Genomic DNA, 17,766 nt, shown 5'->3' with positions numbered 1-17,766 from the left:
GTCATCAAAATGTCTCCCTTTCAATATTTCCTTTATCTTCAGGTAAAGAAGTCATTGGGGGCCAGATCAGGTGAGTAAGGAGGGTGTTCCAGTACAGTTATTTCTTTACTGGCTAAAAACTCCCTCACAGGCAGTGTTGTGGGAGCTGGTGCATTGTCGTGATGCAAGAGCCATGAATTGTTGGTGAAAAGTTGACGTCATCTAACTTTTTCATGCAGCCTTTTCAGTACTTCCAAATAGTAAACTTCATTAACTGTTTGTCCAGTTGGTATGAATTCATAATGAATAATCCCTCTGATATCAAAAAAAGTTACCAACATCATTGCAACAAGTTCGCAAACTTAATTCTCAGACACCTCGTGTGTATGTGTGTGTGCGTGTGTGTTCTCTTAACATTATTTTCTATACATTACCATAAATTTCATAGTGCTCATATTTATTACTTTAAATACCTGTGTAATATTGTGTTGAGTTTCCTCTATCTGATGTATCTATCTCTTGGGGTAGTTTGAGAGTCAGTCTGTGTCATCCATATTAAGAGGTTTTGTAAGTTGAAAGCCCTATAAACAGGTTAATTCTTATTGTTGTAGCAGTGTACTTATTAATTAATAATATTCCATGATTTATTTAACAATTCCTCTATCATGGGACTTTTATTAATAAAATATTTATAATTATGTACTCTTATGAATGCATTGTTTTGGCATCTGAATGAAAGTCTGAAATTCCTAGAGTAGTTAAAATAATGATATAGTTATAGATATCTCGGTGATGATTTGATGTCTGATACGGTGTTATATCATTGTTCTTTCTCTAGGTGAGACTTCAGCAGTACATGGTCACCACAGATGAGCAACTTATATCACTCACACATGCCATTAAGAGCTGTCCTGTGATAAATAACAGCAAAGAAAGCTTGGCATCAGAAAGAGAACCCCTGAGTAGAAGAATTATGGACAATTCAGGTGAGTGGGTCTTATCCCAGATTGGCATTCAAATACTGACAGAGTAAGCAAACGAAACTGTAAACTTCCGTGGAGTTATTGGCTCTTTATGCATATAGAGCACTGTCACTACTACAGTTGCCGCTCCGATTTCCAGCTATTATTTATTGGATACTTGCTCTATGCCAGATTGTTTTTTAGTGTTTTACATGTATTATGTCATTTAATCCTGTAGGTGATATTGTTATCCCCATTTTTTAGATCAGAAAACTAAGGCCTAGTGAGGGTCGGTTACTTAGCAAAGTCACACAAACAGGAAGTAGCAGGACTAGCTTCCTAGAGCGCTGGAGTTTAATGCCAAACCTTTTAATCAAGGTGCCCCAGGTTTAGGAGGAATAAAGGTGGTCTTAGATAGATAAAAAAAAAATACTGAGCTTTAGAAATTCATAACTTGTTCACATGTGGTAATTTTTTTTACCTCATGTGCCATCCTATGCCATAGGCTGACTAGGACATTTAGGCTTTCCCATGTTTTTTACTTCTGAGTAATACTTTGATGAGTCTGTATGTGGAAGGTGTTTTATGCATTTCAGCGTGTTTTTCTGGGAGCAGTTCTAAGAAGTGACTGACTAAAATTTAACTTGCCTAAGGTAAACTCTTCATGGCTAGGGCAGGTCTTCAGGGGCTTGGGGCTCTCAGCCCTTTTCGCAAAACAGACACTTCTTCCCTGCACTGGCCCCACAGGAGCCTCGTCTGTGAGTTATTGCTAAAGGAGGATGTGGCCTAAAACGTGAAGGCTCTCAGGGCCATGTGTTTTTTCCCTCTACAGACATGCATTTAAGTACCTGAAATGTGCCCGTAGTTCCTTTCAGCGCTAACCGCCTCTCCCCTTCTTCAGGGGGTCCAGTTGTAAATGCTGATGTCTCCAGGCCATCGATGTTCAAAGGGGAAGAAGTGGGTGAATTCCCTCAGGAAGACTTGCCTGTTAAACTACCTCAGGTGCCAAACGCCCCAGATAGTGTGAATCTGGCCAACAATTTTCCAGCACATATATGTGAGCCAGCTGTGTTGTTAACACCACCCAGGCAGAAGAGCAGCTCAGAATTCTCTCCTCTGCAGGATGGTAAGCAGGCTTCTTCTAAAGTCACATGGTAGCTGTTCCGACGCTTCCTATGTGTAATTATTGTGTTCACTATTACCTCCTGAACAATTAAAAAAGATATTGGTTACCGTACATAACCTTTAAGCTCAAGGAGGATTTGCATCATGTTTGGTTTGCTTCATGTATGTCATACCTATGGTGAAAAATGGCATTGAATTTCACTATATATCTTTTTCATTAGAAATTGTAACTATTACGCTCAGATCAAGAGATCAAAGTCCTCAGCATTAAAACATGGACTAAGGGGAAGCCCATTTGTCCCTACAGTCCAGGAGCATAGGAAGGAGTAAGAAACAAGAGGAGATTATTCTCCAAAGAGTAATGAAAGTTTAACCAAGAAAGGCGAGAACTGTGACCTTAAGGATTTTCTAGGTCAGATCTGGTTATTAACCTCTTTTTCATCAAAACTTTTTAGCTCAGTTAGTTGAGGGAAATTTATAATGAAAGTCGAGGGACAATTAATTTTGAATAAAATGTTAAAAATTTATTGTTAGCTCAGAACTTGAAGCTCATGGATGGTCTTCAGAAGTTCTATGGACTACTTTATTGTTTGGAAAATTATATTTATTTGTCCACCTGTGCATTTTTCTGGAGCTATAGCTTTCATTTTCAAAAAACATTTTCATTTTCAATAAAAAAAACTACTCCAGACTGTCCTCCAAAGATTTTAGAAAAATATTATTTAGCCCTGATTTGCCTAATTTTTATTTCTATAAAAACAATATTTATTTTCTTAAATGGTGGACAGAAGAATCACTTTTGTTATTGAGACATAAAATTTTATCAAATTTTTCTGTACTTTGATATTTGCTTTCAGTAGAGGACATGAAGAGGCCATAAGGGATTGAAGAAAAGGACAAATCCTTGCTATTATAGAAATTGTTTTGGCATTTATAATACGAATGCAGAGTCTATCAGATCTGTGTGGTGTAGGGAGACAGTTCTAGACTGACTGTCAGAATGTTGGGATCTTGGTCTGCCCAGCCAGTGACTAACTGGACTTCCAGTTTTCCTGTCTCTAAAAAGAGGCTTTTTGCTGGACTTCCGTTTTCCTGTCTCTAAGAAGAGAGGCTTTTCCTTTATCTTTAATGTCCCTCTAGCTCTATAAGTCTGTGATTCAGTATTTCTTTTTTAGAGGACTAGAGAGTATTATTGTCTCTGGCTAGATTTAGGAAATATAATCTCTTTTCAGTAAATTGTTTTTCATTAGTGATACTAATATAGCTTAATGTTCTTTTAAAGAAACAATATAAATATTTTTACTCCAATTGCAAATATAGGAAATGTTCATTAAAGCAAACTGTTGCTATAGATAACATTTGGTTAGCATTTTCAGTGGGTTCTGCATGGAAAATGACACAGCACATTTCTTTTACAGTGTGCAGATAAACTACCTTTGAATATGTCCTCTGAATTTGTGAAGTTTTATCATCATATTTTTTAACATTTTGTTTGGAATGCTCACAAGTAAAGAATTGAACATGTGGGTAAAGATGGGAGATACATAGAGCCCTTCCTTGGTGTTCACCTATGCTCTAGACAACTCTGTCCAGTAGAACTTTCTGTGATGATGAAAGTGCTCTATTCAGTATGGTGGCTACTAGCCACGTGGGGCTGCTGAGCACAGTGAGGCTAGTGTGATTGAGGAATTCAATTTTACATTTTATTTAATTTTAATTAGTTTAAATTTGAATATGATTAGCCACATGTGGCCAGCGGGTACCATCTATTCTTACATTCCCCATCATAAATATTTACCTTTGGCCACTAATTCATTTATACTTTCCTTTGCAGCCATACTCTTGAAAGAGTAGAGTGTGTGTGCATGCTGTTTTCATTTTCTTATATCCCATTCATTTTTTTTTTTTTTAATTTATTAGTTTCAGATGTACAAGACAAGGTAATACTTAGACGTTCATCATTTATATCCCTCACACTGTGAACTCCCCTCCCCCCATCCACTATCCCTCCGACCTCACACCGAGCCATCACATTATATATATAAAATTATAGTTGGCATTCTATCCCATTCATTCTTTTTTTTTAATTAATTAGATTTATCGGGGTGACAATTGTTAGTAAATTTACATAGATTTCAGGTGTACAATTCTGTATTACATCATCTATAAATCCCATTGTGTGTTCACCACCCAGAGTCAGTTCTCCTTCCATCACCATATATTTGACCCCCTTACCCTCATCACCCACCCCCCACCCCATACCCTCTGGTAACCACTAAATTATTGTCTGTGTCTATGAGTTTTTCTTTCTCATTTGTTTGTCTTGTTCTTTTGTTGTTTTTGGTTTATATACCACATATCAGTGAAATCATAGGGTTCTCTGCTTTTTCTGTCTGACTTATTTCACTTAGCATTATACTCTCAAGATCCATCCATGTTGTCACAAATGCTCCTATATCATCTTTCCTTACCGCGGAATAGTATTCCATTGTGTATGTATACCACAACTTCTTTATCCATTCATCTATTGAAGGATATTGTGGTTGTTTCCATGTCTTGGCCACCGTAAACAAAGCTGCAATGAACATTGGAGTACACGTGTCTCTATAGAGAAATGCTTTCAGATTTTTTGGGTAGACACCCAGGAGAGCGATTGCTGGGTCATATGGTAATTCTATTTGTAATTTCTTGAGGAACCTCCACACTGCCTTCCATAGCGGCTGCACCAGTCTGCATTCCCACCAACAGTGTCTGAGAGTTCCTTTTTCTCCACAGCCTCTCCAACACTTGTTACTATTTGTCTTGTTGATGAAAGCCATTCTGACTGGGGTGAGGTGATATCTCATTGTGGTTTTCATTTGCATTTCTCTGGTGATTAGCGATGTTGAGCATTTTTTCATATGTCTATTTGCCATTTGTATATCCTCTTTGGAGAAATGTCTCTTCAGGTCCTCTGTCCATTTTTCAATTGGGTTGTTTGTTTTTTTGTTGTTGAGTTTCATGAGTTCCTTGTATATTTTGGATATTAGCCCCTTATCAGAGGCACTGTTTGCAAAAATCTTCCCCCATTCAGTTGGTTGCCTCATTATTTTGTCAATAGTTTTTTTTTGCTGTGCAGAAGCTTTTCAGTTTCATATAATCCCATTTGTTTATTTTAGTTTTTACTTCCATTTCGGCAATCATTTTTATTTCAGTTTGATTTCTGTTTATCTGGAGATGGTCTCCATAATCTTTTTGTATCTCTTTTCTTGAAATATCTGCTTTACACAATTATTATAGACTCTCCCTTATAAAGAAGAGGGTTAACACCTACCTCCCTTTCCTATCTAATTTCAGTTAACACCTACCTCCCTTTCTTGTCTAATTTGGGTAATTATATTTTTATTTTTTAGTTCTTCTATTGCTTAACTTTGTGACTTTGCATTCTTTCTATTTCTTCTTCATTACCTTTAGGCAGTATTTCTTGGCTTTCCACTCTGTAAGATGAGAATACTAGCTTCCCTGCCTTCCTTCTACATCTCCTGTGTTTCTACCTCCCCTCTTCAGTCAACTCGGCCTCTCCTTTTACAGGATCAAGTCTGATAACATTTACATTGTGACATTACCTTAGTTATGTCTATTGTGTCTTGTCTGTAGATGGATACTGAAAGTTGAAAACAAATAACAATTACATTTTCTTTTTTGATCCATTGTTACTGTTAATCAATCCTGTGCCATACAAAAGAAAAAGTTCTTAGTATGAAGATCAAGGTGAATTCTCCTTGTTTCACTTCATTAGTGAAAGTGGCTCCGAATTTTTAAGTTTGCTCTATATTTATACTGTGATTTTCTTATTCGGTTTTTGTTTTGTCTGGAGTTTCAAATTACTTTTACCCTCTTGTTTACAAAAGAATAATGTGCTTTCACTGTATCTTCAAGTCCTTTAGACATACTATCTATGGCATGGAATTCACATGCATCCCAGAGATACCCTCCCAGAGCCTTTCAATCCCTGCTGCAGTCTGGATTGATTGCTCTCTGGGCCTGCTCACATCATTACACTTCTGGGTTGGATCCCTGTTTCCTGGATTCCATTTCTTCCTCTCTTTTGGTTTTCTCCCTCAATTTGCTGAAAAAAATCAGGTGTGTAAAATATAAACTTTAAGTTCTTGAAATTCTGAAAATATTTTCATTTTTCTCTTACACTTGAGTGATAATTTGGCTAAATATAGAATTCTAGATTTATAGTCCCTTTTTCCTGAGAAATTAAAGGCATTGTTCCATCGATTTTTAGTATCCAGCGTTGCAACTGAGATGTCTGATGTTATATGTAATACATTTCTTTGTATTTGACCTACTTTTTCTCTTTGGAAGATTTTAGGATCCCTTTATATTCTGAAATTGTACAAGATATGTCTAAATATATATTTTTCTTCCTATTACACTGTGAGGCACCAGAGGGACTTTTCAGTCTGAAGACATGTGACTATCTACAGTTAGGGGACATTATGTTTATCTTCTGGATTATGTTGTCTTGTATTTACTCATATCTTCCTTTTTATATTCTGGAGTAAGTTTTTCACTTTATATTAAAGCCTGCTTTCAGATTCTTAAAATTTCATCAATCATATTTTTAATTTCCAAGCAAGAGGTCTGTCTTATTGTCTGATTGTTTATTTCTCATTGATGTTTATTATGAATGCAATATCTTCCAGAAACTCTTCTGAAGATGCCAGGTACATTTTCTTCTATACCTGAATTTTCTTTCTTCTTAGTCTGTTCTTCTGTTTATCTATCCTGGCTTTTCTCTTTCGTGCTGCTCATTTTCCTCATATGTCTGGTGATCCTTTGTTGACCATTCATATTTAAGAATAAATGACTTGATTATAGGTAGTTGTCATAAGTTTTCTCTTTTGTAGTGTTGATAGGTCTGTTTTCCCAGCAGGCTTTGCCTTAAGCACTTGCCTTGTGTCTATGGCCCTGCTCTGTTAACTGCAGGCTTCCTTTACAGTATGCAAGTAGGATTCAGATAGTCAGCGGGGTCGCCACATTGGCTCTCCCAACCTTGTTTTGTTTGTTTGTCTTTTGCTTTCAAGGATGGGTGGGGGAGGTGGTGAACAACAGCTTGACTGACATAACTGTATAAAAGACAAACTTTCAAGTAATTCCCCAGTTTTCAGTCCTACTTCTCACTTTGTACTTGACAGGTTTGAGCCTGCAGCCTTTTCATGGTTCCCCTAGAAAGACTGGCTCTACCTTCAGCTTCCTTATAATACATATTCTGGACTGTGGCTTCTGCTCAATTTCCTACTTTCACATACTTCCCACTCAGTATGTGGGAAGTCTTCCAGAATTGTGTTGAAATATCTAATTTTCTAATGCCTCTCCCCAGATCATTATTTTTACTGATATGGGTTTTACTTACTTGTATATTTTCTTGCTATCAGTGAAAAGAGGTGAATAAACATGTGCTCAGTCTGTACTCTTGAACTTGAAGCATCTCTCCTCCCAATTTACTCCTAATTAGGTCATTCAACCTAAACGACTATTGTTAAATGTTTTGGTGGTCTCCGCGTTACTAAGTCCAGTGCACACTTATCTGTCCTTATATTTCTAGGTCTTACAGTAGTATTATACGTAGTTAACCATTCCCTCTTTGGTTCCTTGATACCACTTTCTTGCGATATTTCTCTTACCTTTCTGGCTGCTCTTTTTCCGTCTGTTTTGCTCCTTCCCTTCCTTTACCTGACTCCAAATATTAAGTTCTTCATGTCTTGGTACTGTTTCCTTTCTCACTCTATTCTTTCCCTCTAGATACTCTCACTCATTCTCATGGCTTCCCATACTTTCTATATGCCAGTGACTTCCAATTTTTGGATCTTAGTCTTAGATATCTTAGACTGAGTTTTCGATCCAAGTCTCCATCTCCTTGGATGGATATATAGATGAGTCATAAGGTGCCTTAAACTTAGCATGTTCAAAACTGAATTCTTGATAACCTTCCTTCTCCTACATCTGTTCTTTTTATCTTCTCCACATCAGTAAATGACATCACCATCCATTCAGCTGTGCATGCCGTCTTGCTCCGTGTGTTTCTCTCACTCCCTACTTCTAGCTCACTACTTCAGTTCTAGTGCCAAAATATTTCTCAAATTTATCTACTCTTCTCCATCTTTATAGCAACATACCTTAGTCAAAGCTACCATCATCTTTTTTCTAGATTATGCTTACTGGTCTCTTCCATTCCCGGTCCTTTTAATTATCCACAGCATTTAAGAAATGTAAACTGAGTCATTGCCAAACCTTCTCCAGGTTTTATTACTCTTGGATTAAATTAGAAAATCTCTAACATGGCTTAAAAACCTCTGCAAGAAATGGCCTCTGCACACCTTTCCAATCTCCTATTTCTTCAGTTCTCCCCTTGTTGCCATGCTACAGCTAGACTGGCCTCCTTTCCTTGCTTTTCATATTTTTGGGCCTTCACATATGTTGTTCTCTTTGCCTGTAATGTTCTTTGCTCTGCTTTCTGCCACATATGTAATCATTTAAAATTTTTACCTCTTCAGACATGCCTTTCATGACAGTCCTCAGTTTACATAATTACCTATACTGTCCCCACCCCGAATATTCCAGATATGAGTTAATATACATGGTAAAATGTGAACTTGGCAGATAGTTTTTCACGAGGATACTGATAAAGCTTTAAGTTTCCGTACTTGATTGTTAGAGGTGGCATTGCGGGTACATTCCCTGCTAAAGAATTTAGACATTCAGAAGCCAAATCCTTGTGTTGAAGTACTTCTCTAAGTACCATGAGAGGCTAATGACATGATTACAGTGCCAATCTATGGCTAAATAATACATGTCTGTTATTTTTATCTACAGTATTGAGGAGGACTGTTCAAACTCGTCCTGCTCCACGAATTCCTCCAACTGTGGAAATAATTGAGAAGGAGCAAAATTGGGAAAAGAAGACCTTACCTGCTGGCACGGACATTCAGAATTCAAGTGAAGAGAATCATCTCTTCACTCAAAGGTGGAGGGTCTCTCACATGGGAGAAGATTCAGAGAACAAAACCCAGGCCCCTTTTGTTAGCCTGTCCCAACCCCTGTGCAATTCCACCACAAACACTCAGCCAACGAGAAACCCTGCATTCTCAGAAGAGCCCCCAGTATTGGGAGATGGACAGCAGTTTAGAGCAAATGAGGCATTAATACAAAGAAAGGACATCATGGCACGGATTGCTGAGTTGACACTGCAGAATTCAGCTATCAAGGCACATCTGAATAATATTATTGGTCCAGGGGGAGAGCAAGGGGATGGGCTTCGGGAGTTCAACAAACAGGAGACAAGTCATACCGGAGACGTGACTACTGTGAGTACCAGTTAAGGACTGACTAGGGACATATAAGAATTTAAGTGCATTGCTGGGCCATCGTAAGGGACTGCTTTCCAAAAGTGATCCTGGGTATCTTTCAGGCTGCTGCTAGATGGCTTATTTTTTGTCATGTCCTCATCACAGAATAAGTGTAAGTTATTTGTACTTTTGTATCTCACCATAAAAGAGGACAACATAAAATAGAGTGAGGAACGAATGAAGAAAATAGGACAAAGATAAAATGTGCAGGAAAGCTAAAATTAAACTAGGAATGAAGTTTTAAATATGACGTGTAGAATTACTATGACTTGAAAATTTGCCATACAATGTTTTAATTGAAAGCATTTTTACTTAAAGGGGCTCATAAAAGTTGTAGTTGGCTCTCAACTTATAAGTAGTTAATTTTTTAGTACACAGAATGTATTTTCCTATAGACATGATTTTAAAGGATTCTTAAAGTCATTCTTTAATGTACTCATGAATCATCTGGGAACCTTGCTGAAATGCAGTTTCTGATTGAGTAGGTCTGAGGTAGGAACTGTGTATTTCTAGTAAGTTCCCAAATGATGCCGATCCGAGTATTACACTTTGAGTAGCAAAAGTCTGCATATTACGGTACAGGAATTTTGTAAGTTAAACAAACTCTGGGCTAACCTGGTAACTTAAACCTTCATTTCCTTGTTTGTGGGGAGAAAAGGATCCTAAATTGCAACAGGGGAGTATTTCTAACTCAGTGATGGGAGAGACTTCCTTTTACTTCTTAGCCGGGGTGGCTTCTGTCAAGGTTCTGATAGGGGACAGGACAGTGTTTTGGCAGTGGGAAGGGGCTGGCAGCATCATGGATCAGGGATCCCAAGTGTGCTTGCTTCCATAAGCACTTTACCAATGGTGGGTGGAGGGCTTCCTTGAACAAGGATAGGAGATGGGGGAGAGTAAGGTTAGGGGATACGGACACATCTGTCAGCACTGGCTCATGGGGAACAAGGGCAGTATGGGTACTCAATCACGGAAATAGTGGTAAGAAGGGGTTGGCAGAAGAGGAGCCAGAAGGAGTATGAGGAGTGGACAGTAGCATCGGTACAGATGTATGTAAGTATGAACTGCCTCAGTTTTGAGTCATGGGAGACATTTCTATGTTTGCAGAGTTTTGAAGATTATTTGAAATTCTTTGGTTTAAAAAAGGTAGCAGAGTTAGAAATTGAGCTTACCTCCTTTTCTAATTAATATGGATCAGGCCAGAGAGGATAATCTAATATTACTGCCCTTTTTGTTATAATCAGAATTACAAATGATCTTTAATACTGTTTCGCTCTCTTTTTAAACTAATGGATATAAGCTACAAATTACTGATTTCTGGTAGGGATTGCTTTTTTCCCAAAGGGACATATTTAGTTAAATGAAATAATTAAGAATGACACATATATTCCTTTCAGGACTTTTCAAATTAAACTTATTTATATTCCTTGGGTGGCTTTTTTTTTTTTTAACCTTTTACATTCCTTTTCAGTCATCAACTGTCTTGATTCAGACATCTTAGGCCAAAAGTGGCTTGGGAAGGCTGACACATGATCAGAAGGAGTGATAAGGTTCCTAGAAACCTTTGCCAAATAATTCATGGTAGATTATGAAGATTACATGTGAAGATTATAATTATAGAAGCATCTCTTTCAACTACAGCGGATCCTCTTTTGTATATTGCGATTCAAGCCCCAGGTCTTACATTAACATGTATGTTACTTAGAAGCGAAGTCACTAGAAGCAGTGTCTGCTTGTGTGATCTTTTGTGCAGTTTAACAAACACTAAGACATTCGGGAAAGCTTTGTCGCATAGACACTTTCTATTGACAGAGGACTAGAGGACTTACATGGCACCAATATTAGAAGAATTAATATCCCTTTACTTTAAGCCCCAATTTTGCAGTTAAGTGATTTGTAAATTCTATTATTTGTCCACTGTTCTAATTTGCATATAGAAAGGGCTGTGAATACTAACTTGCTGGCTCTTAGTAGAAGAGTTTATTTTTACAAAAAGTCAAAATTGTTTGGATTATTTTTAACATGGAATTTGTGCCTTTTTTTGAAAAAAGACTTTTCCAGCAGCACAACCTCTAACACCAAGTAGCATGGAGGAACGGATTGCAGAATTGAACCGGCAGAGTATGGAGGCTCGTGGAAAACTCTTGCAGTTAATAGAGCAGCAGAAACTTGTTGGCTTGAATCCCTCCTCTCCACCAGTGTCACCTATTCAGTCACCTCTCAGAGCTTGGACCGGCTGGTCACAGATTCATGACTTAAAAGGTAGACAGTTTAAAAATCAGAAAGTTTTCACTTTCCTGATTTTGCAAGTATACATAGGGCTGAAAGAAATCTCAGAGAGCATATATTGCAGTGCTTTCGATTTTACATAGAAAGAAATAGACCAAATCACAGAATAAGTGACAGAGATAGGACTAGAAGGCCACTCTTCTCTTAGAAAGCCATCCTGTGGCACCTGCAGTAATTTTCAGTATCTCTGTTCTGAAAATTATCAGTTATACTGATTTGGGTTCAGTATAAAAGAGGGTTCTGATTATCAGGAATAAAAAAAACTCTGTATCAGTAAGTGGTGTATTCCCTCAGGTGTTCAAGCATTCGTGTTTTAGAAAGATTCATATCTGGCTGGTCAAAGTAGGTTACGTTTAAGGTATCTGCTAATAAGACTTTTTGTCTTAAAAGTTGTTTCCTTTTTAAAACTACAGACCCAGAAAACAGACTCTTGGAAATTACTGGAAAATGACAGATAATGCATTTCCCAAGAGCCCTTCCTCTTTGTTCATTCTAGGAGCAACTTCTGATTAGAATGAATAACTTAAATCACTCAGTAGGTATGATCACCTACCACGTGCCTGCCATGTTCTGGACGCTGGGGACACTGCATCAAACAGGAGAAGTCCCTGCTAGGCTTGACTACATTAGTTAGTATTCAGTTTGGGGAGCAGGCAATAAACAAATAATCAAATAAATATATGAGCTAATGTCAGTGCTAAGTACAATGAAGAAAAGTAAAGCTATTATGCTTAAGAATAATTTTGTGATTAAATGAGGTATCTTCTGTTTTGATAGTTTTTAAGGTAAAAATACTTTCATTTCTGTTATTTCATTTAGTTCCCAACGCACCCTGAAAGTAGACAGAGCTGATATTGTATAAGTAAACTGAGGCACAAAGAAGTTATGTGATTTGTAGTTGGCAGTTCAAAAGCAAGTTTGTAAATTTCAACGGTGTTCTTGCTATTCCAGTGTTTATATCGCTGACGATACTCTTGGCTTATGTCACAATTCTTGGTTGCACAGGAACCTCTTTGGGCTTTAGTCATAGAGATAAAAATAAATCATATGCCATGCAAAACCTCTTATGCTTTCCAGGGTGGCCAAGGTATATGTTACAAAATTAGACAGGGTTTCATCATGCCCTAAAATCCAGAAATCACTGGTTTTAAGCAGTGATTCTTGTGAGCCTCTGTGAAACTGACTGAGATAGACAAAGCCTTTCATTAGTATATACTTAGTAAATATTTGTTGATTGATAACCTACTTCTGAAATATTGAAAATGTACATAGTTCTACTTGCCATTGGCCATATGTGAGCTCTTCAGCCAACTCTCCTCTCCTATTTAATGTCTTCAGTAACAATAATAATGTCATATATTTAGAAGATGTAAAGTTTTACTGAATGACTTCAGATATTTTCTTTCTGTTTCTTTTTTTTTTTTTGAGGGGAAAAATTTACATAAGCTGCATGTTACAAAAATCTCAAGTTCTTTAAGACTAGCTCTGAATTTCTGTTTTTCACTTCCAGATCTGACATGATACCACTTATCTGAAGATTCTGGCTTTCTATGAACTGGCATGCTTCTGAATTGATACTAGTAACTAAAGTTTCTTGTCCCACAGTTCATTCTTAAAAAAGCATCCTTCAAGTGTATCTGTGGGCCATAATGATAAAAATATAGAAAGACCCCCTCAATTTATAATGTGAAATTTGCAGTGAGACAGAAATAAAGTTAAATTTTTAATTTTTATTTTAATGAATGGTAATGAAACGAATATTTTGTTTTTATATTTCAGAAGGAGGAAAGAGGACAATTGAAGTATCTATTCCAGGAGCAGAAGCCCCAGAAAGCTCAAAATGCAGTACTGTCTCTCCTACCAGTGGGATAAATGCGAGAAGGTAGGGTTACAATATGAATAGTTACTTTAGAGAAAAAAATCAAGAATGTGGTATGTGTTTTATTCTCTTTGTGGAAAAAGGAAGTGCATAATATCTGACTTAGTTTCAGAGAGGCTCACTCACCTAGAGAAAATAATCAAAGGAGAATTTTGGAGGAAAAAGAATAGGAGTGAGGAACAAGACTTCATTAAGTAGAAAAGCATGGGTTGGCAATTGAAAACAAAAATGGGATAATGGCACATAACGGGGGTGCCAAAAAATTGTATACAAGTGGACACGTTGGTCAACATTGCTCAAGCAGTAGTTTGCCATATCAGAAGTGTCTGGACGCTGTTGGTAACCGCTTTGAGCACCTCTTGTAATTGCAGAACTCAAACGTGACTTGTACTCGTCTTTTGTTACTGGTATATATTCAGTTTTACAATTTTAATACAATTTTCCTTTCTTGAAATGTGTATACATGTTTTTGACACTCTCTGTACACAGAATACTTTATGGTTTATGAAATTAGGAGATAATATATGACAGGGTAGATAAATTGATCGGTAGTGTTTTCCTCCTTTACAATAATGAAACTGAAGCTAATAGAGCTACTTGTGTCATTTGCCTAGATGGGTTACGTGTTGGTAAGTTGTGACACTAGGGACCTACCTGGCTTTCCGTCTCCACTCATCATGCCTACTATTGCACTGTGCTGCTCCAGGTTTTATTTCTTGTCCACTGCCTTGGCCTTCTTCCCTTCCTCCCCCGCCCCACCCATCCTTTTTTCCCATCTAATGTTTAAAACTTACCAGTGTGATACTGTAACAGTAGATACATTTGTCAAAAACCGTAGCCCGTAGGAGTATAGCACAATGCATGAACCCCATGTATTTAGTTAAAAATAATGCATCCATGTTATCTCATCAGTTGTAACAAATGTGCCACACCGAAGCAAGGTGTTAATGACAGGGGAAATGGGGGGGGGGTGGTTGAGGGGTATATCGGAGCTCTTTGTACTTTACACTCAGTCTTTCTGTAAACCTAAAACTACTCTTAAAAAACAAAGTATTAATTAAAAAAAATACTCAGGTTTATGAAAATATGTTACAAATAATTTATCTCATTTGGACCTAAGTCAGCTGTCCCTTTTCAAGCTCTTGTCAGTATTGAGAATTGTCAGTCTTACATAATTGTTGAAGGTTAATAATGATGGATTACTCTCTCACTGTCTTTTGTTTCTCACAAATAGATCTTCAGGGGCTACTAGTAATTCTTGTTCTCCATTAAATGCCACCTCAGGAAGTGGGCAATTCACACCTGTTAATCCAAGAGCAAAGGTATGAGACAAAATATAGTTGTGAAATGTACGGAGAGGCAGGAGGGTGAGGGTAGAAGGTGGCTGTTTAATTCTTAATTATTTTTCCTGTTATCCTAAAGATGATATAAAATAGAAAAAAAGAAATATTAATTCACCTTCATTAGAAAAACAAATAAGCCACATGTTTCTTTTGTTTTCTAGGGTAACTAAGGATGAAGGTAAAATTCAATAGGATTTGATTTCAACAATCTTTAAAGACTAGAAATTACTGGTTTCAGGCAGAGCCTCCCAAATAGTATGGCAGGTCACCCAGGCGTGCCTTGAATGGGTTGTAGATATACTGAGAAATATTGGTTCCCTAATTCCTTGCTGTGGCCAAGTGGGGCTTGGGATAGCCAGAGCCCTGGGGACAGTCACTTTACATGTCACTTTACCCCAGTTTGCCATGGTGTTCTGACTTGCTATAGGAATATATAGAAACTAAGCATCTTATATCCAAAATTTTTGCCAAAGGCATTTTTTTGCGTTGGTAATACAGCAAAATATAGTTCCTCTGAGTGTTTGGTCAAAGCAAATTATGAGAATATCTTTTTTTTTTTTTTTAAGAAAAAAATTAATTTTAATTGAGGATATCTTTAAAATCATAAACCTTACATTTGCGAACTTGAGCTAACAGCTGTCTAATATGGGGGATTCTTTGCTATTCTTATTACTAACTTCAGTAATTATGCCAAATAGTGAGTGTTTCAATAAAAATTGAGTATTGACAGCCCAAGTTAATTGATAGACTAAGATATTCCAATTGTCTGTCCTTTGCTATTTATGTATTCTAAAAAAAGCTTTAAAGTAAACTATTTTATATAATTTGCCCTTGGTTTCTGGAATTTAGGAACTAATTTAATTTAGGAGATCAAACAACTCTTTGTTATTTTTAAAAGTTGTACCTATGATTTGCATAGAGTACTGGATTTGCCCTTTTTAAAAAAATTTGGCAATTTTTTAAAATAAGAATATCTGTTGACCAGGGAATCAGTTATTTGGGAGTGTCTCAGAGAATAGAAATTGCCAGTAGTAGTTTAATTATCAGTACCATTTCATGGTATAGGGTAACTTTAGTTCTGTGTACTTGGTCTAATTGTAAATCTTGAATGGTCTCGTATTTCTGAGTACTTTCTTAATCCTTTTTGCATCTTTGTTCAACAGATTGAGAAACAAAATGAAGAAGGCTGGTTTGCTCTTTCTACCCATGTGTCATAAGTGAAGTCGAGTTTTACAGTTTGTCCTCAGTAATATGTTCTTTTTGAGCTTCCACTCCCCTTCCCCTGCTCCTCCTCTCAAGTTTTTAATGTCTTTCTTTCAGATAAAACCTGAAAAGATCTTGTGACTTAGTACTAAAAGAATGAAAAATAAAGCAATTATTTTAATTTTGACCTTTTCAAATAGATTTCCAATAAACAACCTACATCCTCCTGTGAATAAAATTTTGGCCCTAGAGACATTAAAGTTTTAGAATCTAATAATTTTATAAGTATTTCAAGGTTTCTTTTGAGTAATACAGTATTATCCTAATCGTTTTTCTTTGTCTAGTATATCTCATATGTTGCTCTATTTTATTTTTTTCTGAAGAACAAAGTTACTTTGCATATGGCTTAACAATAAAATACCTCTGTGTGATTAAAATCTGGCTTTCAAAAAAATTGAACACCCCCTTTAGTTTCTTATTTTGGGGCAAGTCATTGTAGTCCATTATTTTTTCCATCAAATGGAATGTCCAGCTTTAAAAAGTAAGCGTGGGAGTATTTGTTTATATTTGCTTTAGCAGGTAAGAGTGATTGTATATATTGTAAAATTCTTACATACCTTAGTCTTTAAATATGAAAATGTCCTCAATAATGGTAATGTACAGCAAATAAAGAATGATCATTGAGCTCAAATGTCTAAATTCAGTAACATTGATTTATTGGTATATTTAGTGTTTGAAACAGAATTGAGTAACAAAAGTTGCTATCAATTTTCCCAGCCCTGAATCTAAGAGTTCAGAGTAGGTCTTTCTTCAAGGTACCTGTTTGGCTCTCAGACATTGGTTTCTATTTTTCTTTCTAATTAAAATTTATTGGGGTAACAACGGTTAGTAAAATTACATAGGTTTCAGGTGTACAATTCTGTATTACATCATCTATATATCCCATTGTGTGCTCACCACCCAGAGTCAGTTCTCTTTCCATCACCATATTTTTGACTCCGTTTACCCTCTTCTACTATGCCCCCTCCCCCCTTACCCTCTGGTAACCACTAAACTGTTGTCTGTGTCTATAAGTTTTTGTTTCTTTATTTGTTTGTATTATTTCTTTGTTACTTTCAGTTTTATATCTCTCATATCAGAGAAGTCATATGGTTTCATTGGTTTCTATTTTAAACTTGCTTTTTAAATTATCTCTGCCCCTTGGCTGTATGATAGGATTCTCAACCTAAGTGAGGTGGGAGAGGAGTGGGGGGAGCACACTGAAACTGCACACGTGGGGAGCTTTCTCAGAAAACACCTTCCCTCCTCCTGCAGTTGTAAGTCACCGTTCTTGGAAGTGTCCTATGCAGCTTTTATTCGGGTCTCTTCATTGTGGTAGCAAAAAATAATATTAGTTTCTTCTGGTATCGCTGGTTTTATTCACGTGAAGTCAGCTGTATTCATTTGCATTATTGCAGATTCTTCCATTTGTATTGCACTTTTTGAAACTTGGTACTTAATAAATACTATCCTTGTCTAGGATATAAACCTTTTGGTGTTATTCCCTATGTAACTGAAGTCAATTACCTGCTTTGTTTGTGAATGCATTCTTT

At 36.7% G+C, this 17,766-nt stretch overlaps 1 protein-coding gene across 4 annotated transcripts in view; it reads left to right on the top strand.

Annotated features, from left to right (window-relative positions):
- Positions 1-17,703, top strand: part of SPICE1 (spindle and centriole associated protein 1) — a 47,162-nt gene extending 29,459 nt beyond the window's left edge. For 2 of the 4 annotated variants that reach the window (XM_081080371.1, XM_081080370.1), the window contains exons 12-18: positions 818-965; positions 1,843-2,067; positions 8,931-9,421; positions 11,512-11,722; positions 13,529-13,631; positions 14,863-14,950; positions 16,135-17,703. In XM_081080371.1, coding sequence (XP_080936497.1) covers positions 818-965; positions 1,843-2,067; positions 8,931-9,421; positions 11,512-11,722; positions 13,529-13,631; positions 14,863-14,950; positions 16,135-16,188 — 1,320 coding nt within the window. In that variant the 3' untranslated portion in view covers positions 16,189-17,703. The remainder of the gene's footprint in view (positions 1-817; positions 966-1,842; positions 2,068-8,930; positions 9,422-11,511; positions 11,723-13,528; positions 13,632-14,862; positions 14,951-16,134) is intronic. The other 2 variants (XM_081080373.1, XM_081080372.1) reach the window with 1 other exon arrangement.
- Positions 17,704-17,766: the final 63 nt, after the last annotated feature.

Source organism: Rhinolophus hipposideros (genome assembly GCF_964194185.1).
Source record: "Rhinolophus hipposideros genome assembly, chromosome: 2".
Classification (NCBI taxonomy): Eukaryota; Metazoa; Chordata; class Mammalia; order Chiroptera; family Rhinolophidae; genus Rhinolophus; species Rhinolophus hipposideros.
This window is presented reverse-complemented; position numbering and strand designations above follow the sequence as displayed.